Source organism: Metarhizium brunneum, chromosome 6 (genome assembly GCF_013426205.1).
Source record: "Metarhizium brunneum chromosome 6, complete sequence".
NCBI lineage: Eukaryota > Fungi > Ascomycota > Sordariomycetes > Hypocreales > Clavicipitaceae > Metarhizium > Metarhizium brunneum.
In genome coordinates this window covers 3,825,217-3,847,140 of record NC_089427.1, presented here as the reverse complement: position 1 = coordinate 3,847,140, position 21,924 = coordinate 3,825,217, and the positions used below count along the sequence as shown (strand labels likewise).

General features: G+C 51.5%; 8 protein-coding genes across 8 annotated transcripts; 4 read left to right on the top strand and 4 right to left on the bottom strand.

Annotated features, from left to right (window-relative positions):
- Window positions 1-2,292: 2,292 nt before the first annotated feature.
- aurD (Epoxide hydrolase aurD) lies at window positions 2,293-3,489 on the bottom strand (the record flags this gene model as incomplete). Its single annotated transcript, XM_014685991.1, has 2 exons — window positions 2,293-3,091; window positions 3,152-3,489. The coding sequence occupies 2 exons, from the start codon at window positions 3,487-3,489 to the stop codon at window positions 2,293-2,295; spliced, it is 1,137 nt and encodes a 378-aa protein (XP_014541477.1).
- Window positions 3,490-4,151: 662 nt separating this feature from the next.
- On the bottom strand, window positions 4,152-5,968 carry G6M90_00g104850 (uncharacterized protein; the record flags this gene model as incomplete). Its single annotated transcript, XM_014685990.1, has 9 exons — window positions 4,152-4,630; window positions 4,705-4,775; window positions 4,841-4,949; window positions 5,015-5,142; window positions 5,219-5,328; window positions 5,396-5,425; window positions 5,556-5,695; window positions 5,751-5,804; window positions 5,878-5,968. The coding sequence occupies 9 exons, from the start codon at window positions 5,966-5,968 to the stop codon at window positions 4,152-4,154; spliced, it is 1,212 nt and encodes a 403-aa protein (XP_014541476.1).
- Window positions 5,969-10,536: 4,568 nt separating this feature from the next.
- Window positions 10,537-11,328, top strand: G6M90_00g104840 (uncharacterized protein; the record flags this gene model as incomplete). The annotated part of the gene is made up of 1 exon (XM_014685989.1): window positions 10,537-11,328. The coding sequence occupies one exon, from the start codon at window positions 10,537-10,539 to the stop codon at window positions 11,326-11,328; it is 792 nt and encodes a 263-aa protein (XP_014541475.1).
- A 689-nt stretch (window positions 11,329-12,017) lies between these two features.
- G6M90_00g104830 (uncharacterized protein) lies at window positions 12,018-13,053 on the top strand (the record flags this gene model as incomplete). The annotated part of the gene is made up of 2 exons (XM_014685988.1): window positions 12,018-12,522; window positions 12,581-13,053. The coding sequence occupies 2 exons, from the start codon at window positions 12,018-12,020 to the stop codon at window positions 13,051-13,053; spliced, it is 978 nt and encodes a 325-aa protein (XP_014541474.1).
- Window positions 13,054-13,734: 681 nt separating this feature from the next.
- G6M90_00g104820 (uncharacterized protein) lies at window positions 13,735-14,020 on the bottom strand (the record flags this gene model as incomplete). The annotated part of the gene is made up of 2 exons (XM_066131656.1): window positions 13,735-13,826; window positions 13,888-14,020. The coding sequence occupies 2 exons, from the start codon at window positions 14,018-14,020 to the stop codon at window positions 13,735-13,737; spliced, it is 225 nt and encodes a 74-aa protein (XP_065987663.1).
- Window positions 14,021-16,306: 2,286 nt separating this feature from the next.
- G6M90_00g104810 (uncharacterized protein) lies at window positions 16,307-17,020 on the top strand (the record flags this gene model as incomplete). The annotated part of the gene is made up of 1 exon (XM_014685987.1): window positions 16,307-17,020. The coding sequence occupies one exon, from the start codon at window positions 16,307-16,309 to the stop codon at window positions 17,018-17,020; it is 714 nt and encodes a 237-aa protein (XP_014541473.1).
- Window positions 17,021-17,284: 264 nt separating this feature from the next.
- On the bottom strand, window positions 17,285-18,124 carry HPCD (3-hydroxypropionyl-coenzyme A dehydratase; the record flags this gene model as incomplete). The annotated part of the gene is made up of 1 exon (XM_014685986.1): window positions 17,285-18,124. The coding sequence occupies one exon, from the start codon at window positions 18,122-18,124 to the stop codon at window positions 17,285-17,287; it is 840 nt and encodes a 279-aa protein (XP_014541472.1).
- Window positions 18,125-18,676: 552 nt separating this feature from the next.
- On the top strand, window positions 18,677-20,191 carry G6M90_00g104790 (uncharacterized protein; the record flags this gene model as incomplete). Its single annotated transcript, XM_014685985.1, has 1 exon — window positions 18,677-20,191. One exon carries the CDS (start codon window positions 18,677-18,679, stop codon window positions 20,189-20,191), a length of 1,515 nt encoding a protein of 504 aa, XP_014541471.1.
- Between the last annotated feature and the right edge of the window lie 1,733 nt (window positions 20,192-21,924).

Here is a 21,924-nt window from a genome sequence, read left to right as displayed (position 1 = left end):
TGGTCCTGGCGCGCGGCGCATAGACGGAGCAGCAGCCCGATCCAGCCGGATGCGAGGCTAAATCGCGGAACCTGGCTGGGCATCACGACCAGACACCATGAGCTAGTATTGATGTGTTGTACATACTACTGTGCTATCAATTGCGCCATTTCCGATGACGCCTCCAGCACGGTGTTTTGCGGCCGTCGACGCCACTCCTGGCTACGATCTCTGCCACGGCGGCCCGCGTTCTCGATTGGCGAAACAAGTCGATGCGCGAGGCGGGCGAAACGCTATCAAATCCATCGTTGACGCTTTGGCGTCGCTAGATAAACTCGATGGCGGAGACGGCCGTGGGTGCCGGGCGCAATTCGGCGGCAGACTGTTGCCGAATTGCATCATCAACATCATCAAGAGTCAGTGGCCGAGGCAGGGCTTCCGACACGCCATGGTAGCTGTTCGGAACATTGATCCTTGGGCCTTCCGCCGACAGAGGCAGCCGCTACTTCTGCCCAATCTGTTGAAGAAGGGGGGCCCAGAAACGGAAGGACTTGAGGGTTGCTGCCCATGTCGAGTTTGTTTCGGCACATGGGCCAGGCGGCGAGTCGAGGCTTGGTTCACATGTTACATTATCTGCACGGGCGTTGGGCCGGGCGTGTGTACGTGGACATGTGTACCAGAGTGATTTTCATGCATCCATGGCCGTTGCTGCGTGGGATGCCGCCATGGTTCCGTCGAGTCCGGTGTCCATGACCCCCAAGCCATGACATTGAATCTTGGTGTTGCTGACGGTTGGGCTGCTGGATGCACCGCGATCCCTTCAATTCTACTCGACAGTTCTTCAACCACGGGTCTCGCATGGGCGGGAACAGGCCGTTGAAACAGCAAGAAAAGAAAAGAAAAGTACATAGAATGCGCTGTCTTGTACGTAGAAAAAAAGAAAATCGATGCTCGGGATGGGACGTCTGTTCCGATTCTCTGGGTCACCCACGGCGTCTGATTTGATGTCTCCATTTCAATACATGTCAATACATATGTCGACGGTCCATTTCAATTTCCCACGGCACGGCTGCGCCAGACTCCATCCCCGTCTGCCGAGCACCATGGGGTAGTCATCTACGACTAATATCGTCATGTCCATTACCAACGTGTCCCCATCATGCCATCTCCCGATGTGCTCCCCCGCAAAAAGAAACATGATTGATGAAAGGGGAGCATGCTACAATGCACCACCACCACAGCTCACCAGACCAGACGCCACATGCATCAATCGATGCATCAATGATCAAATGGCGCCATGTTGCACGCTGACGCATCTACCGCGCGACTGGGCAGCAGCTCCCATCCCGCCTGCTTGGTCGAAAAAAAAACAAAAAAAAAATCAACCAAAACGTGGCCATGTGCCGAAGCCATGGATGGCAAAATGGCTTATTGATCCATGTCCACGCGTCAACCCGGGCAGACCCAGTTCGGCTCCCGCATAATAGCATTGATAAGTTACAGAAGTTGCATGGGACCGGCCAATCAGAGAGTCCCGCACGAACCTCGCATCTGTTTCGCATGCCGGTATACTTTGCTGATCCCTTGGCTGATGATAAAAACGTTCAATGTTTTCCTTATCTCGACCATCGGTGCTTACATCACCCAGATGAAAGGGGCTTCCAAACGAGGGTGAGTGTGTGGCTTTTATCTCGGCGTGGCGGAATTTGCCGTGTCATCAATTGATCACTTTGACTTGGGACTGCTTGTGTTTTTAACCGACTGGAGAGAATGGCGACATTCTGCCAGTGTCGTACGGAGTAGTGCGCCTTGGCTCGACTCCCATCCCATGTCGACGCTGCTTTGAACATGGGCTGCATCACCCAGTTGACCATCTTGTGACGACGCTCGAATATCAATATGCAAATGGCACCTCGCGGTCTAGTATCGCCATTCACGACCAAGCTTGCACATACATACACATCCCGCAACCGCTGCCCGCGGGCTCCGAAGCAAGATGGGCAAGAAATCGAGTCATGACAGGTATTATATACCACTGATACATGTTCAAATGTTTGTACATGCCGCCGTGCCAGTCGCCGGCCACTAGCAACACGCCCGCAGACCTACATGCGCGGTTTCATTCCCCGATATCAATGCAGCCGACACGGCGAATATATACACGTCGGCCCCTCATCAACGTCGTGCAAAACGTCCAGTGTAAAACTCCCGTCTGGCGTTTTGTATCGCATCCCCGACGGCCAAGGGGCTTCCCATCCCTCCCCAACACCAGACGTCTCGATCCCATCCTAGCCTCCCCCGATTCGTCCCATTCTACTTCTTGCCGCGCGCAGCCTTGGCCCTGTCCGCGTCGGCATCGCGTAGAAACAGCTCCTCACGCTCCCACATGAGCTCCACGGCGGCGCCGGCAGGACTCGCCAGGACAGACAAGGCCGCCACCTTGACCAGCACGCTCGCCAGGCCGACCTCGACGCCGGCGGCGCGGTGCGCGCCCCGGTGCAGGCTCACGGCCCAGACGAGCACGCCCGCCGACCCGATCAGGTAGTCCCAGCGCAGGAAGGCCTGGACGCCCTGCCCGACGGTGGCCACGCGGAGCGCGGGCGTCGCCCACGGCAGCGGCGCCGCAAAGACGTTCCCCGGGTGCAGGGCCTCGCGGTACGGCGCGCGGAAGATGGCGGGCACGGCGACGGTGGCCGCCGAGAGCACGACGCTGACGAGGTGCGCGACGGCCGTGTTGGCAAAGGCGAAGGCGTACACGTACCGCAGGGCGCTGGCCGTCTTGCGGGCGTCGGCGTCGCCGCGCCCGCCGACGAGATACGCCGCGACCAGGAGCACGGCCACGTACGCCGGCCACGGCTGCCAGACGGCGATGCAGATCTGCTTGAGGTCGTGGGTCATGATGTCGGAGAGGGGCACAATCATGAGCAGCGAGGGGACGAACATGGCCACGGTGAAGACGTGCGGCAGCGCGCGGAGCACCGTGTGCGGGATCCGCATATTCGTGGTTGTCGGGCTGGCCGCCGTCGTAGAGTAGCACAGGTGCAGCAGGGCGTAGAGCGGCGTGGCAAAGGCAAACGTGAGCACCTGGGCCGTGAGCCCGAGGACCGCCGGGCTGTCATTTCACGAGCAGTCAGCATCTGATATTGGAGGAAGATGTCCATGCCACACTCACAAGGCGGCCGCGGTGCCGGCGCTTCCCTTGCGCCACGACTCGAGCGTCACCAGGATCCAGGCCGAGGCAAAGGTGCCCGAGAAGGCGACCGAGTGCAGCGTCAGGGCGGGCTGGCTGCCGTCGCCGACGGGCCAGAAGAAGACGGTCAGGGTGGCGAGCAGCTGGTCGAGCGGCGCGAGGCCCGTGTAGCGCGTCCGGAGCGGCACGTCGAGGCCCGGCAGCGTTTGGGCGTGCTGCGCCGCGTCGCCCAGCGCCCGGAGGCCATTGGCGTCGGCGAAGTAGAAGATGAAGTAGAAGACGGAGAGCGAGAGCAGCGGGAGCAGCAGCTTGGCCGACATGGTGGGCGCGTCAGGTTCCTCGGGTGCTGGTGTCAATGGGCGTCTGGTGGTTGAAGTCGGGACGGGTGCAGGTGGCGGGGGCGGAGGGGACTTTATCGTTGCCCTGGGAGGCGGAAGCGGACAGGGACCAAGGCCCGGCTTGACCATCATTTTTGGCTCCATCCCGTCTGGTTGCTTCTGGTCTCGTGCCGAGACGCCGACGGTGGAATTTGGCGGTTGCTGATGGGCCGTTTGGCGAGGCGGAGCTCCGGATGCAAGAGTTGGCCCGACCGGGGATGCCACATGTTTTTTTTTCTTGCTGCCTTTCGCGGGCGAGGCCAGGTGGAAAGGTGATTTTTTTTAAAGTCGCGGTAATACAAAGTGCACACTCTTGAATGCGTTTCACGATAACATTAAATGAAACTGGCCGTTGACTATGGTTTATTGTGCCTCTGGCCGAGTTGCCCGCACGCGTGAGCCGGCGTGCTGGAGCCGAGGCAGTCGGGACGGACCGACCAGACGGAGTTGAATGCCGGCGCGGGTTATGTAGGTCTCTAGAAGGCAACGAATCGCTACATATGTACTATTTGTACGCTTTTCATGCTTGCTACTCAATACATTCTGCCCGTGATGCCGGGCCACACACATCGATGATGAGAACCCAGCACAAAGAGACAACGCCATTATCCTCGCCTTGGTTGTTGCACTGTGCTAGGCTCTGCGGTAATAATGGTCTTGTAGCCGCCACAACCGTCTGCGACGACTGAGTTGTAGTCATCACCCACGGAGCCGTCCAAGTGCACGCGGCCTTCCTCTGCCAAATAGCTTTCATGAGTCTGTATTGTTCCCCTTTCCCCATCGCGGGACCTTTTTGTGCCGTCCGGTTGCATCTCCTCCCGTTTGATCGTCGTGGTGACGAGTATACCCCCGCAACCATGAGGCCCATCCGTGTTCGTGTCACTTCTCGTCGAGCATCGATCCATGGCGGAGAGAGAATCGCTCCCAAGAGCAGAACACGTAGATGGCAACGCACCGGGCTTGAGCTCTTGTGTGGCGGTCGGCTTAAGCGGTCCATTGGCCTCTCCATCTGTCGAGGCCGTGCTCGCGGTGCCCGCATTGTCCTTGGAGGTGATCCATTGGATGACAATGGCAGAGAACAAAACTGCCAGTTTTCACGTCAGACGTCCATGTCCGCAATTGACAACTTCACCGGGCCATGGGCAAGAAAAAACGTACTGTCGCAATTGCAGCACAGCAGGCAGATCCAGCCTGCTTCTCCGCCGAGCGCCATGAGGACCGCAATGTTTCTATATCCGCATAAGATTCCATTTGCGTAGAAGGAATTTGCAACCATTTTATAGCGAGCACCTACACTATACTACTCAGCAGCGTGGCCATGGCGCCACAAAGGGTTCGGGTAGCAACGCTCCGTAGTCTCAAGGTCGCCGGTGTTCGGGGCATGCTCTTGTACGAATAAAGATCTGTGTATGTACAGGTCAAACATCTGCGCATCGTGACTGGTACAGCGGCATGGTACAAAACTTACTGCGCAGCGGAACAAGGAAAAGAATCGTCAGGTAAATATTCGCCACGGTGTCAAAGGCAAGGAGCGGGATCATGGCCGCGCTTTTCATGCCAATCTCGCACACGCCGTTTTCCAACTTGGCTATACGGCTATGAAGAATCGACTGGGTAAGTATATCTGACAGTGGGCGCACTCCATGTTTGCATGGGCGTGGTAGTAGCTTACAAGACGACGTTGAGGATTCCGACAACCACGTATAATCCGAGCATACCGAAACAGTTGAACATGTACAGCTTGGAGTGCATTCTCTTCTTGGTAGTGCCCCGTACGAAATGCTGTCCACTGCTGCGTTAGTTTTGTATGGCAAACACAAGACGGTATGGGGTATCGCGCCAGACGCACCGCTTTTTCAACTAAAAAGAGGTAAATAAACTAGACGTCCATGTTAGCCTCGTGGTAGAATAACCCGGGTGTCCTGAGACACTTACCACCTAGCCCATGCTCGTCAGCTAATGTCTACAAGACAAAAAAAACAGATGAATCTTTACTAGAATACACTCACCTTGGTGGTAACGTAACACGCCAGACAAAGTAGAATGGCCCCCTCACAAGTAGTCAAACTCGAGTTGACGCCGATGGATTGTTGCAGTATAGCGGTAGCAAAAACAAACATGTACGAGTCGACGTAGATGGCAAAGACCACTGCGCCCAACGCCGTGTCAGACGGGGCCCCAGGACAAGGTGCGGCATGACTTACACCAAACCAGGATCGGGAGCCGCGTCCAAGACTTGATGACCAGGCATCTCTGAGCTTCAAAGTTTTCCGTTAATAATGGTATAGCAGTTCTCTAGCGCTGCGGAAAGGATGTGGGAAAGGGACCTACTCAGAAATAAAGTAAGCGCCGTGGTCGACAGCAGCGATATTCCCATGCATATAACCCGCCCGGCGATGGGGACCGGCGCTTCGGTAGACATTGTGAGCTGGGATATTCCGTATTCTTTTTGTAAATCTGATGCCAAAAGCTGGAAATATAATGTGAAATTAGCTTTGGTCTCGCCTCTTGAAGCTCACAGCCAAAAGTTGTTGCGACTTTGAAACCACGGGTGTCAATCTGCCGCCAAGTGCAACCACGGGTTCAATTTGCCAAGAAAGAAAGGTATTCAAGTCCATTCTCCACTGATTGTAGCGCAAGAATATTCACATTGGGAGGATTATATTCTATTTTTTTTCTGCTTGGGAAAGGAGCCATCTGAGCACCAGCCATGGCGGCAGATTAACCACAACGCGACGGCTTGAGAAGGGCCAATTTTTGGCCTCGAAACCAGTATGCAGAAAAACAAGATGGGGGTGAAATATTGGCAAGCTGAACGTCGCACAGGGCATCAAAAGGAAACATTGTGCGCGGGGCCAAAAAAAAAGCAACATGCCAACTATAACATGGACTGGAGCCAGCTGGTAGGGCGACAAATTAAAGGCACAAAGCCACTGCCATGTAGGCGAATAGCAAGCCCGCCTGGTCGAGGCGCGAATGTGACGTATAATGCGTGCGGTGCTGCGTTTCTTGCGGCTTGGAGCTTTGGCACCGTGGCTTGCATGGAGCCAATGTCATGCCGTTGTTGGTTTGCGGGACAATCGATACATGTGAATTATGGATATTCCTTTTTTCTGCCATGCGGCAGGACGCGTACGAGCGTGTGAAGTTATTAATAACGCTAATTTTGCGTCAAAGAAGTAAAAAAAGCTGTCAATATCCATGGAGATGGACAGAGACTCGCTGGGCGTAACATATATACATGTGAAAAAAAGAAAAGACAAAAACGATAGAAGAGAAAACCAAGCCACGGACAACATCATGCCCAATTATGCCTTTTCTCATCTGAGTCGTGCAAAATCCCTCACTATTCGTTCATGTTTTACAGGATTGAGGCACGTCTGAGTCCGAGACCTCTGCTAATGCCTACCAATTGCTCGGAAAGCCCTCTCTACAAAGGACCTCACGACTTGGCTTAGATGATATTCAAGAAACAGTTTACCACTTGTGGGCGGTGACAAGTCCCCAAGCCACGTCCCTCTGAGATCTCGTCATATGATATAAATTCTGATTGTGAACAAAATATGCCGTGTTCATTTGGTGCCATGACGTGATTTCAGCGATATGGAACGTACTAAAAGCAAATCCCCTACGCGATTAATTACGAGGCTTTCCCACAGACGATAAGAAAAATAAAGCCATAGTTTGATGCAGTTTGCAACGGCCAAGAATCCCCGCCGTTAAATGAATGGGTGCTGTTTTGACGTTTGTCATTCTTTCTCCCACAAAATGTGCCTCGCGTACAATTATAGAAACGCCTTCCGTCAGCTGTTATCTTGTCAGCTAAAAACCACCATGTCGTAGGGCATGTTATCACTTGTCGCAATGTAACAATGTAGCGTAGTTCGCGACGAGCCAAATGGTGACAAGGGAGGCTTGGAGCAGTGACTGAATTCAGCGGACACTATATATAGTCTTTGATACTAAAGGGCCTCGATTCCTTCAAGGCCTAGATGACCTAAAAGCTCCATTTACATAAAACGTCAGTAAGAGCCTTGTACCCTAGGTCTAATCTTAGCGCTCATATAACCGTGAAACAAATCTACAATACATGTCCAAATTTTCCGCCTGTATATTCTCGCATTTCGTGCCGTGAAAATTCTTACAACTTGGCCTCAAGCTCCTCTGAGGTGAATTTCGGACACAGACTGCACATCTTCCCACTCGTAGTTAGAAGCCAACGGTAAAGTTACGAAAGATTTGGCCCCTGTTTTTTCAAGCATCCCATCCAGGTTCGGCAGCAAGGCTTCATAGACGTCGACTTGCAACATGAGCTGAAGTATTCGTTGGGGTGAGCCCCAAGTGGTCCATGTACCAGGCTGCGTCTTCGGCAATACACATCTTCTCAAAGGCATCGATCATGTGGGACGAAACGAGGGTCGATTGCCTTGCTGCTTCAAATGCCATGCGCTAACCGATGACAAGGAAGAAAGAACGGCATAGAGAAGCCGTTCTTTTATGAAAGAGAACATTCAGTAGAGATGGAGACGTGGTATCGCGCAAGTCACTCTGCAACTCAGAAAATACGCCTGCCTCGTGCCTGGCGAGGGTGGAATCTTGATCTGCAGGGTTGACAAGAATACGTGGCCCAGTTAGGAGCTCATGAGCGATCTGTGGAAGAAGTTATCAACAAAGCATTGCGCGTGGAAGAAGTCTTGGACATACGAAGAGACGGGACATGTACATCTCCCTACCCGGTGGCGTTGGGGTTAGGGTTGATAACAAGTACGGCTCAGCAATTTGGTTGTGGCTATAATAGTTGTGCTAGCTGTAATGTTCAGCTAGTTCGTACAAGACACTGTCATAGTGTACAGCAGTGACTTTGAAGACAACCGCCATTTTGCGGCGTGCGTTGATGGACACGTCTGACTTATGTTCTCCTTTCCCGACAAGTCTAGCCCTGACTATGCCAATCCGCCTCACTGTGGCCGGCGGCGTGGTCTTGGCTGCAATTTAATTTGGCGTCTGAAGATCAAAGGACCGACCAGCAAGACTATTGCCGTCGTTTGCAAACATTGCTCCTTCCATATGGAAGTCCTAGAACTTGGGTTTCAACTATACTATATCGTCGACTGTTTAATCTGTGAAGAGAAGTTGGCCATGTCATCAGGTCAAGTCTTTTAGATGCAAGAATATGGCATGCCAGAGTTTATAACCAAGGATTCGGATATTTTGTAGACACGAGAGTACGTCTCCGGCAACGCCATACATGCCTGATTGGGTTTGAGAGCCCATGTGGCAACCTCCAACATTGAGTCGAGAAATGACATGGCAGTCTATAGTTGAAACAAATACGTAACACAAATCATAAACTCAGGCTTCTTATGTGTATATCCCGTTGAGGGTGACACAGTCGTAGATTGCGGCTGTGTACCTGGGAAAGAGAGTTTCGTCGCAAGTGCGTGAATCCAAGTTCCCAACAGTCACTCGAGGAACGCTATGGATTCCACAGCTGACAAGGGTATATTTGGTCTGGTTGATTGAGTTGGGGAGCCAAGGCCCGGGTAATTTGCACAGTCCTTCGCGGCTTCTCCGTGTGTGGGTTTATGCAATGCTACCATGCAACTCAGATTCCTCCCGTGTCGTACGAGCTCCGAGCCGTGCCGTCCGCGGCTGATGCTTAAACTATGACACTAGCAGGATGAAGACGTCAGATGACCAGATTTTCAACGGATCTAGGTATGGGGCCTGGTAAAGGCCATCCCTTGGGCCAAGTCATCAATTCGGCCCGTTGTAAACAAGCCAGACCACAATATCTATGAGGTCTGGTTCCACGCTTGGAATTTGAATTAAGAACTACCTAGGAGTTCTGCTAGCTTACTGGAACCTGGCCTTGTTAATAAATTGGAAAAAGTCTGCCACGATTTACTGTAATATAGGGCTCAGTTCTGTAGATACATGACTATAATCAAGGACACGATCCACTGTTCAATTCAATCCAAAGCTGCCGGCATGGATGCATTAAATCACGATGGGCTCCGTGGCAGACGTGAATTGAACTGAACCATGGAATTGGTCTTTGATTGCACCAATCTAGCTCTGGATTAAAATTTGGTTTAATCAGCCATGACAGGAGCCAATCCGTTCATCATGCCCCGTCATGACGACTACGCGAAGTCTTTATCACGGTGGCATTATTCCTGGTATAGTTATTAGAGCAAATATATTATACTATTATGATGTATAAAATAATGGGCTTCGATATTGGGAATCTGGTCGAATTTAGTTAGTAGTTGCGCATGCCTTTGTGGCTTATCCAAAACACAAGGCCCAATAGAAATTCTCGTTCCGAAAACGGACGATTGCAGCTCCATAGTACAGGGAAGAGGCAAAATGTCTAAAAAAAGTAACGAAAAAAAAGTGTGGAAAACTGCAGGATGCGAAGGAGCCACATTGGCGTCCCCTTCACTTCGACGCGAGTTTTCTTGGAAACAAGCTATGACGTAATAGAAATAGCAAATGATGTCTGACTATGCCGCATTAGCACAGACAAAATGCAGGGTCATCGGGATGGCCGTTTATATCTTCGCTTTGAGACTGGTCTTGTCACACGGGTAAGTGACATAATCCTCCAAATCCGGTTGATAACACCTATTGTAGCCGATCCCGGCTGCAACATCACAGAGGAAAGGGTGCATCTTTACGGGGCACAAGGTGGCCATGTAGATAAGTTGGGGGATATAGGCTAGAAGACCAGGGCAGCTACAACTTACATGCCTCACTCGTCTCGGTCTAGTTACACGCACACCAGACCTCATGTATATATACGGGTGAAGGTTCAGGGTTCTAATGAAAAGACTTAGGACCTTGCGAACCCAAAGACAATTATTCAATGAACTTGGAGCTATTCGCAAGCCCTCATGTGAGCCCTTGACACAGGTTCATAAAATACCAATTCATTCCAGAGGACCAAATAGTCTCTCATCACAACCCCCTACATGTGTCACGGAAATGACTCAATATGATTCCCTGAGCTCGACATACGACGTGTTTGACACGCTACCCTATAGACAAATGGAATGGGAGAACGTTTACCGAGCAGTCAGCCCGTTACTACGGCCCGGAATGAAAGTACTCGAATTAGCGTGTGGCACTGGCTGCTACACGTCAAGATTTTTCGATTGGGGTGTCACGGACATGACGGCCGTTGACATATCTCGTCCCATGCTTGCCGAGGCTGCCATTCGAGCACATCATCACATCGAGGCCGGAAACTTGCGACTCGTTGCGGCAGACGGTACCGAGACTCAGTCATTTGCACCCGACCACAGCTCGTGTTATTTTTATCTGGCGTTTGGCGCTTGGTTTTTAAACTACGCCGAGAACAAAGCCCAGTTGAGAGCCATGTTTAGAAACATGGCGCAAAACCTTCGCCCCGGCGCACCCTTTATAGCCATAGTGCCTCATCCGACCGATGATGTGGGTGCTCGAGGTGAAATGTATAATAAGCCACCGTTTAATAGAATGTTTCCGAGAAACAAGTATACAGAACCTCTGGAATCGGGCGACGGTTACGGCCTCCGGGTGCTCCTGGATAATAATGGCGTCGATTTCATGACATGGCACATGAAGCGAGAGGTGTACGAAGAAGCGGCCAGACTTGGTGGCTTTCAAGGACGGTTAGAATGGAGGCGTGAATTTTTGCTAGATGATGTTTGGAAACGACGGTTTGACTTGACTAGTGATGAGTGGCAAATAAGGGAGGCAAACCCTCACTTTGGAATCCTGATTGCCTGGAAATAGAAGCATTAGTTATCCTCAGCATACTATTAGTCATTACTTGTAATAACATTGAAGCTTCGGAAAAATAAGTCTGTTGAAGCATACCTTCAAGCTCTGTATACTGTGGGTTGACATGGCCTCTTGATCCCTTCGTCCAGGGCCTCGTGAAAACTAAGCTAGCATCTCGATCTAGATATTTAGTGATACATCTCGGAAGAATTCTTACATCTCGGAAGAATTCTTACATCTCGGAAGAAGTCAGAATAATATCAGTAGGCAAGTCATTTCTATTTTGGTGGTTGCTTCTGGGTATGCACGAGCGCGTCCCGAGGTATGTATAACCCTAACCCGAAAATCACCTGTGAAGCCACAGACAAACATCAATCGATCCGCTAATTTCTTACCGCCCCATGCCATGTTCCTCTTCTACAATCCTTTCCACCTACAAACCAGTTGACGTCTCCTCCGCGGAGCCTTTGCAGAATGGTCAACCTTGGCACGTTTACTTCTCTCACGCATTTGACCCAAGTTGCCTTGCTGGGAGGCCATGCGCAGGCCAATGGTTCCCAGCTTGTCGACATTGTTCCCAAACGCGAGGTTCTCTACGTTGGCGGACAGTACACAAATGTGACGGCAAGTATGGATTCCACCTCTGGTTTTACGCGTCTCTAAGACGGGAGAAGCAGGACAATGCAACCAATTCCACATCAATGGCCATGACGGGGCAAATCTACGTCGAGAAGCTTTCCCCCAACCCGGCCCCGGCGAACCCACCACTTCCCATCATCTTCATCGCCGGCGCGGCCCAGACGGGTACCAATTTCCTTGATACGCCAGACGGGCGGCCAGGATGGGCATCCTACTTCATCTCCAAAGGTCACACCGTCTACCTCTCTGACCAGCCTGCACGCGGCCGCTCCTTCTGGTTTCCCGGACACGGGAGCATCGGGTACATCGGCCCCCCCGATTCTGTCTCTGACATCTTCACCGACGTAGCACACAACGGCAACCAGTGGCCGCAGGCGAAGCTTCACACGCAATGGCCCGGCACCGGCCGCGCCGGCGACCCAACTTTCGACGCTTTCTACAGGAGCCAGGTGCAGTTCCGAAAGGACCGCTTCATAGGCGAAGAGGAGAATGCCCAGGCATATTCGGCCTTGGTAGACCTCGTAGGCGACTGTTATATCATCAGTCACTCGCAGGCGGGGGCATACGGTATTGTCTCCCGGTTTCAATATCTCATGACTTGCTGAAATGGTTAACGATTGAGCAGGCTGGAGGGTCGGAGACATGCGCCCACACCTGGTCAAGGGCATCGTGCAGCTCGAGCCGTCCGGTCCGCCATTCACCCTCCGACCGCCGTTTGGCAACGAGCCAGCGTTTGCCTTTGGCCTCACCGACCTCGCCATCGGGTACGAGCCGTCGGCGGGCGAGAATGCCGACAACATGGAGACCGTGGTCGAGCCGGCAATCGACGCCCACCACGACGAGTGCATCATGCAAAAGGCCCCGGCGAAGAAGCTGACAAACCTGGGCAGAATCCCACAGCTTGTTGTTACCGGCGAGGCGTCGTTTCATGCGCCGTATGATTACTGCACCGTCAAGTATCTGGAGCAAGTTGGCGTGGAGGTGGAGCATGCGGATCTGGGCGAGGAGGGCATTCACGGCAACGGACACATGTTCTTTATGGAGAAGAATAACCTGGAGATTGCGGATAGGGTATACCAGTGGCTGCAGAGCCACTGATCAACGCATGATGGGGAATTAATAGCTTTGCTGCATGGTTGCTTGTTTTGATGTGAACTACCGTGGGGAGGGGTAGAAGATGACCGATTTATATCTAGATGAGTACCAGGGTGCAACGTCCCTGACCTGAGTCAAAAGGCAAGAATCGTTGATTATCTGCTGTGGTCATTGGGATCTTAAGACCTTCCTGGAAAGAAGCCAGCTGGAGAGGACTGATGAAGAGCTCGCCTTTATGTGTGGACTGGCAAGATTTCGATCCACGCAAAGCGATGGCTAGACTCGGAGACTGGATAGGTGACAATCGAACATGAAATGCATTCAGATTAACTATCAGGTACATCTGCTTGGTAGAAACTATTAGTAGCCTTGTGTTTCTGCGTCTTTTACGTGGCGCAGGCCACGGCGGAGAAGGGTCGTCAACGAACCTCTCCGTCTTGGTCGTGGAACCTATCCCAACATACTTGACGACGTCAAGCGTGCGACAAAAAGTGTTTATCTCCTGACTCTTCAAAAAATGCTCCGAATTATTATATATTTGGCCATCCCCTCGTATACATATGCAGCGTCGCAGGCTCATTGCAATACACACACGTCGTTGGATCGTCTTCCCAACGCCAGAGAAGCGGGAAAGACGGCTTCAAACCCACGTCCCAGTGACTGTAGTTAAATGAGGAATAGTGCTCATCTTTCACGTTCACTGGCTTCTAATATTGTCGTGAAGCCCATGAAGGAGCTTTCCCTGTCTGCATCCGGCCCCGGCCAGTCTAGGTTCTCTTACTGATGCAAGGGTTAGCGACAAGGCGAAGCAAGATGGAAGCCAAGGGATTTGCTCACGATGAGCTGTGGGAATAGCTTCGCGAAGCATATCCCCGTCTTCGTCGGGGAGAAGCTCAGCAACGTCAATGATGTAGGACACCAACCAAGCGCCAGTTGCTGCGCTCATGACACCCAGCACGGCAGTCAACATTGTTGTCTGATATGAGAAAGTTTTGCGTGGCCACGGAATGGCATACTACTGGTAGCGTGATGAATTCGAAGATGAAAAGTCGATAAAGGCCAGCCTGGCGCGGAGCTCGAGACAATATACGTTGATCTGCTCGGGCGGAGGTCGAGCTCCCAGCACACCAGCTGCAGCTGAGCTCTTTTAGTGCTTTGCAGCTCTATTGTTCTTCCATGTCCCATTGATGTCAATGGCGCCACTTGGATGGCTGCATGAATCGGGCTCACGGACCAACATGGAAGTGCTCTGTAGACATTTCTCCACACATGCATCCACGATTGACACGATGGCGCCCGGCAGCCAAGGAGAGAGAGGATGGGTTGGCCACTTCCCAATTGGGCCAGACGTGGCTATAAGAGTTGGTGGCTTGGCCATGGATTGTGCTTTCTGACAGATGGTCGGACAATCAGTCGAATTGACAGCCCTTCCAGCAATGGTTAGTGTGAGAGCTACGTAGATGACGTCTGGTGCGGAATGGCTCATGTGTGTGATGAAGCAACGACAGGAGGCTCATTGATAATTTGAAGTCCTCCAAGGTTTAGATGCAGGCGTATACGATAGTCTAACCTCCGCGTGGCGCAGGGATTTTGCAGCGGACTTTTGGATGTTTTTGGAGGGATGGGGTGGCGGGTTTTCACTGAATTAACAAAGGTTTCTTCTTCCAGAAGATGTCTGGTGTATCTTCTGGTACAAAGTCTAGTAAAGGGAGGTTGGCTTCCTGTCGTGATGGGGATATGCAAAATCCATGTACTTTTTTCCAACACAGCTTCTCGGTCCTACCAGAAAGGGCTGCGAATCCTCCAACACATGGAACCTGAATGGCTTTGGGAGATGTTCGCTCAAATGCAGATTGAATCTCATCCATGGCTCTAGTTACACATGTCGCTGCTAACCATACAAGAGGCGAATGACGATAAAGCCAATGACGTAGCTTCTGCCCTAGCAACAATCAGGCCGTTTGCAGTAGCAAGCACGCGGTCAAACTTCAGTTCCTATATAATTTTCAGGTCGTGCAACGGCAATAAACGTCATGTGCTGTCAAGAACCCATAAAATATGGCATAATGAGTGACGGGTTGGGTCTGGCCGCCCTTTCTTTCGCCTTGATAACGGGCCCAATTAGATCGTCCTTCTCCTTCGCACTGTCCATCCGCTTTGATAGCACCATGTTTGTTTCCTCCAGAGCTTTCGACATGTTCCTCCTCAAAAAATACCTCTGTGCTTCTGCCAAATCTCTCTGATCTAGATACCACAGCACAACGGCTTGGGCCCCCCACGCGCAAGGATTGAACATGAACCGGACGTATAATCCTGTGTCCAGGTTTTCCAAGCTGGAAAAGCTTTCTCCGAGGGTCAAATCACCCACAATGTCGAAGGTGGTCCAGGTGAACCATGCGGCCAAGTCGAATGCATTGCCTCTGGAAATGCATTCTTCATTCACACACCCCACTGACGTTGATTGCTAACATCCTGTTCAAAGTGTCTTTGTAGTTGTTCAATCATGATATTTGTATGCCTCATAACTGCCCTCTCGTGCTTTTGAGGCTACTGACAGAAAATCCGTCAGCCAGGAAGCCTCGGAAAGCTTTTGGCGTGTCCCTCTCTAAAGCGGAAAGATCTTCCAAAACAACTCCATTGAAGCTGGGCCGCGATAAGACTCAGGGTTTTCTCCTCCAATTGAACCTCCATATATGTCTTTCCGCGCCCCTGGTTGTGAGAAGGAAAGCTGTGAAGGAAAAGTCTAGCTTTTTTGGTCGGGGCTGTTGGATTCAATGACCTTATGAGCGGCGCGTTAAGAAATCAATTAAACAAGTCCAACTCCTACCCTTCGGCCGGATTTATGCATAAGGCCTGCCACGTCACCTATCGCACAGCCAGCGTTCAGCGACCGTCGAGCCTTCTGCGTTTACGCTATTGTGTAATTTGTCTCATGTTCCCATGGACGAGACCGAGTTTCTGGCCACCTCGTTACGCTATTGATGCAGCCGCGAGCCGTGGGAACTTTTGCGTCCACCGGCTACAGCTACATCGACATGGGGTAAGTCGTTGCTTTTTACGGCCGCTTTTTCCAAGCCTTAAACGAGACAATCAAGCGTTGATTCTGTCTGTTTTTCAAACACCTGCTACTTTATATAATATCGCCGTTATTCTCCGTCTCCCAACATTTCAGCTCTGTACCTCAAATTTTGATTCTTACTGTAAATTGACTCGAAATTTTGACGACGTTTCCTCAAAACCATAGATTCACATCAAGATGACACAGTACGACTCTATTGGATCTTCGTATCTTGTCGTAGGCGAACTCCTCTTCAAACAAATGGAGCTTGCCATGGTGAGGAGGGCCATCCGACCACTGCTCAAACCGAATGCCAAGATTGTCGAGTTTGCCTGTGGCACGGGATTCTACACCCAGGAAATATTGTCGTGGACCACCTTAACGATAACAGCGATGGATATCTCTCCAGTCATGCTGGGCATTGCGTCCAAAAGCCTGTCGACCAGTGACAGCGACCGCGTTCGTTTCGTGCTTGGGGACGGTACTATCTCCACGTCCTATGCTCCCGACAAGTCAATCGGCTTCTTCGACTGTGCTTTTGGCGGCTGGTTTTTGAATTACACCGAGAAACGGTCCGGGTTGGTAGCAATGTTTGCAACTATTGCGCATAATCTCAGCCATGACGGGGTGTTTGTGGGCGTGGTGCCTCATCCCGCTGAAGACTTGGTCGCGCGCAAGAAAGCATATAGTCGCCCCCCGTTGGACAGAATGTGGCCGCGTCTGGAGTACATCAAGGAGATTGATGAGGGGTCGGGCTGGAGATCGCGTATACACCTAAACGAGGACGTGTCCTTGTTGGCAGCGCATATGAAGAAGTCTGTGTATGAGGCTGCCGCCAGAGAAGGAGGATTCCGAGGGAAGCTGCGGTGGATACCTGAAGGTATTCAGGAACTCGGGTTCAAGGACAAATAGATTGAACAATTTAACCTGACGGGCGAGGAGTACAACATTCGAGAGGCGAATCCAGTCATGGGTTTATTGATAGTGTGGAAGAATTGAACCCTCGAATCACTTCTCTTACCTTTCATGTAGGTGATGATGGACCACTTCTGCGATACGATGGTCTACGAGGTATGGCACTCACAAATATTCATTTCTGACAAACTTGAAGGCTGTCTGCCCATGTATACTAGGTCTCCTACCCGTTCTTATTTCTCACCGTACTGCGCCATCTTTTTAAAAAGACCCATGTCGTCCAGCGCCAGCAGCGAACCTAGCCGCTCCTCTCACACTCTCCGTCGTGATCACACCAACGCCCTCATCAAACTCGTTCCTCAAACCGTCCTCAAACGAAGTGGCATTATAAGCCGCGTAGTAGCAATTCGCCCTATCAACATTCATGCACTCCTGCGGGAACGCAAGCAACTGCTCCGCAATCTTGGTCGCTTCTTGCAAAGACTGCCCCCTCGGAACCACGCGGTTCGCAAGGCCCATCTGCAAGGCCTCCTGCGCCGACACGGGCCTCCCGGTGAGAATCATATCCAACGCTCGCCCCAAGCCGACAATGGCTTGCAGACGCACCGTCCCGCCGTCAATAAGCGGCACGCCAAAGCGCCGGCAAAAGACGCCAAACACGGCGTCCTCTTCGGCCACACGCATGTCGCCCAGGAGGGAGAGCTCCAGGCCGCCGGCGACGGCGTGCCCGGCCACTGCGCAGATGACGGGCTTGAGTATCTGCATCCTCGAGGGACCAATGGGCCCGATGTTGCGGCCTTGCACACGGTGGTTGGCGTCTATGATGGGGCCTTTGTAGCCTGCTGCGCCGGAGCTGGATTCTGTGCTGTGATACTTGGCGACCTCGTGTAAGTCGAAGCCGGCGCAAAAGGTGCCGTTGGCGCCGTGGAACACGCACACCTTTTGCGTGGGATCCGCTTCGAATGCGAGGAATGCGTCTGTTAGTTCCTTAGCCGTGGGGCCGTCGATTGCGTTTCGGCGATGGAAGCGGTTGATGGTGATGGTTGTTATGCCATGCTCGGTCTTGTTGATCTGCACGGCTTGAGGTTTGTCGGTTGCCATGCCGTCCATCAGTGCGTTTATTGAGACTGAGCAATAGGTGAGGCTATGTACTCGGTACGTTTGGGACGTATTACGAAGTAGTTAGCTATATGTCAAATTGAACAGTGAGCTGGTCCTCGATGGAAACTATATAGAGGAGAATTTGACTGCTGCTTACAAAGGCTCTAGAGAGCTATTATGTGCTTTCAAAGTTTGTTGCATCAATTCTATCAAACTTCCGGTTTAATCCGGCTTTATCCGTTTACAGGATGATTTCTATGTTATACTCGACTGAACTCGCACGCCTTTTTTCCCTCGTCCGGCTCTCCATGTCCCTTTGTCCGCTTTGGCCTGTGACGGGCTCCGCGGAATGCCAATCATCAAGACTCTGGCTGCCCCACCAATTACAAAGTCCCAGCCGGCGTTTTCTGGTCGAAAGGTCAATCTGGTGGCCAATAACGTGGCGGCAAGTCGGCCGCTGGATCCACACGGAAGATTGATTTTGCCAGGCAATTTGTCCGTAAAGTAACTACATGTTGGCATTCCCTTTTTATTAACACGAAGCATCTCAGGATGGACTCCCTACCGACCGAGATCATCCAACATATTTGCAAGCAACTATGCTTTCATTGCCAACACCAAGGTGTCTTCCCTAATGCAGACTCGCGCGATGTTCTTGCACACAAATCCTCGCTGTCTCGGCTATGTAGCACATCAAAACGGCTCAGCGTCATCGCCCAACCAGTGCTTTACCACTACTATGCGACTGGGAATCTTCCCACAACGGCCGGCTTTGGCCTAAACCATGCCATTCGAGCATCTTCTAGGGATGACAAGCTCTCCCTCTTTGTTCGAACAATTATGCAGCGACCAGACCTCGCGGGCCATGTAAGGGCTCTGCAGCTAGTGGACTCGGATGTTGTGAAGGGATGCTCCCTTGATCTTTTGCGCGCTTTTGAAACCAAGGCAGAGGAGTGTGGCATGCGGGTACTGGAGGACGACAGCAGTCTGTCAGATGTCGATAGCTTCTACGAAGACCAGCCGCTATCATCGCTTGAGGGCCACCGCTGGCTTGAGGGGCTCGCGATAGCCCTCTCCCCCAATATTGAGATGCTCCTCATCGCACATAACACCCCTTCGCGACCCTTTGTGAATGTTGATATCAATTTGTCTCGACTGGCGAAACTTGCTATCCGAGGATATTCAGGACAGTACTTCTTCTCTGAGGCAGTACCATTACTTTCAGCCGCTCCGAATATGCAGACCTTGTATCTCTTGGATTGTTGCCATCTCACAGGCTGGAATCGAATTCTAGACATGGAATTTCAACCTCATTTTGAGTTAGCCCTTGCCAACTTGCGTAGCTTGGTTATTAACGGCCCACACCCGGAACACCTGGATGAAATACTAGGCTATTGTTGCCAGCTACAGGATCTCGAATACTATGAGCAAACCACCATCGGCGTCTCGAATGTCAGGCAGCTAGTAGAGTCATTTTTGCGCGTCAAGCGCACCCTTCGACGGTTGTACTTTGCCTATCTTCCAAGGGGAAGGTTTGATTTCAACTGCGGCTTCCACCGCACGATTGAGGGCCTTGACGCGGACGAGCAATACCGGGATTACGTCGAGTGTTCGTTGGCCGAATCCTACGATACCAGCGCCATCGAGTTGCTACGAGATTTCGAACAGCTCGAGGAGCTCGGCATCGATCAGGCATCCATCTATAGCCCATCGAGCCCAGATGCTGAAACGAATCCAGGCCGGCTCTCTCGTCTTCTGCCACCAAATATTCAAAGGCTCCGCGTCATGTACGTATACAGGGCTATGACAGGCGATCTCTACTGCCTAGGCCGCCAGGCACCATACAAGTTCCCAGAATTAAAGCATGTCAGACTTGGCCAAGCCATCTCCATTACGCCGGAGAGACAGGCAGGACTTGAGGAAATGAAGCAAATAAGCAGCATCGTCACAACCATGGGAGAGACCATATCGGTGAGCTGGGCCATTGATGAACTCGGAGCGGATGTACGCACTCGTATTCCAGGGGGTACAGTACACCCCCAATTTATTCCGTGTCCGGTGAATTAGATCCCGCCCACCTCTTTCTCGGGACGCCTCAGCAAACTTGTGGTTCAGCGGCTACTAGCCTGGCCATCGATGATGATGACAAAGCACACAATACGTTGTACTCGGAGAAGGGGAAAGGGGTATTGACGAGAAGCTCTGAAGCATCAGGAAAAGAGCCACTAGTGGTAGTCTCAGAGGTCGTATCAGTTCCCATCAGAGCGGTGTGCTCTTCACGGGAGTGTTGGGAATACCACTAGTGCTAGGCTTGGAACAATTACAGGGGTATATTTGGGGTTGTTCCCGCAGCGTGGGTTTTTGAACCAGTATCACTGGCGTCATCGTCCTACTCAAGAGGGTTGGGTTCATTGGCGCCGGTGCTGGACGGCATTATCAAAACCTATGTCGTCGTCGGAGGCGGCAGTCCGAACAGGAGGTGGGGCCTTTGGGGACTTTGCAAGAACTACAGTATCTTTTGCAACAACAGTAGCAGTGCTGGACTTGTCGAATTGGACCTGCTCGCTTGATATTCAGCTTGGGCGAGGCTAGGGCAGTATTGCTCCCGAGGAGCATAGCGAATCCAACGACTGTCACAGGAAACTTGACTTTGGCTTGTAAACGGTACGTGTGCAGGATGTGCAGAAGATTTTAGCGAATGTGATGCGATATGTGAGAAATAATAAAAGAATGGTGAGTTAGCTTCACCAACCACATTACAAGGTTGTGGGCAAGAACATCCATCAATTCAACTCAGAGAGAGCCGCAAAGATGCCGCAGATAAATCACACGAATAGGAAACCTGTGAGTATCTAGTCCTTGCCTTTTTTTTTCGGACGTCTGGAAGTCAATATGTATTTGCCCTGAATCACCATTATGCTCGTCACCTGTCACGTCAGGTCAAATAGGCTTGGAGGCCTGTTTGAGCCCATTGGCGCCTTGGAGAGTTCCAAAGATGTATGGTTGAGCCGCGTGATTTAGTACTGCAAGTAAAATCTGCACTATATAATGTGATGTTGTCACACGGAAATGGCGGTGGTTACACAAGGGCTACGGTCACGGGATTGGGGCAGAAGGCCCTCGCCGACTTCTTGTATTTAAAGACGTCTTTGGCGACCGAGGCCTTGAGGAAAACCAAGGACCTTTGATACCAAAGACTGTTATTAGATGAATTGAGTAAATTGCTCCAAGCCTCTAGCCCTTGTCACAGATGTAGACAGAAGAGCGCATAGCCATATAAGCAGCATGTTATTTAACCAAAGAGAATCACTGATGGGAGTTGTACCTAATTCAGGCGATAAAATCTATCAATAGGCATGCATGACTACCAACTAAACTGTTTCCGTCAGCGATGTCCACACTGGTAGTCAAGTCAGCTGTGGAGTTATGTTGTCGCCAAGTTGGAACTCTGGAGTCTTACCATCGTTATGTGCTTAGATTTCTGAACAATGTAATTATCTATTCTTTGCCATTTCGGAACATACATTCACACCTTCCAATTATATAACCAATCGAAGCCCTATGACTGTACGGGGTGCCCCAGTTGACCTATGCCGGCTTGTTTCACGCCCGTTGCACGCCACTCCACGGGAGCACTTGTTGGTCAAGTTTCGAGGCTTCAGGGGAAAGGGGCTTTACCAGTCGTCATGAAAAGAAGAGGAACACTTTGTCCATCCAATAAAAATGTTCTATGTCTAACAAAAAGCGCCTTGGCCCCCGGCTCACCGGACGCGATAACCTTGTAGTCGCGGCACGACATG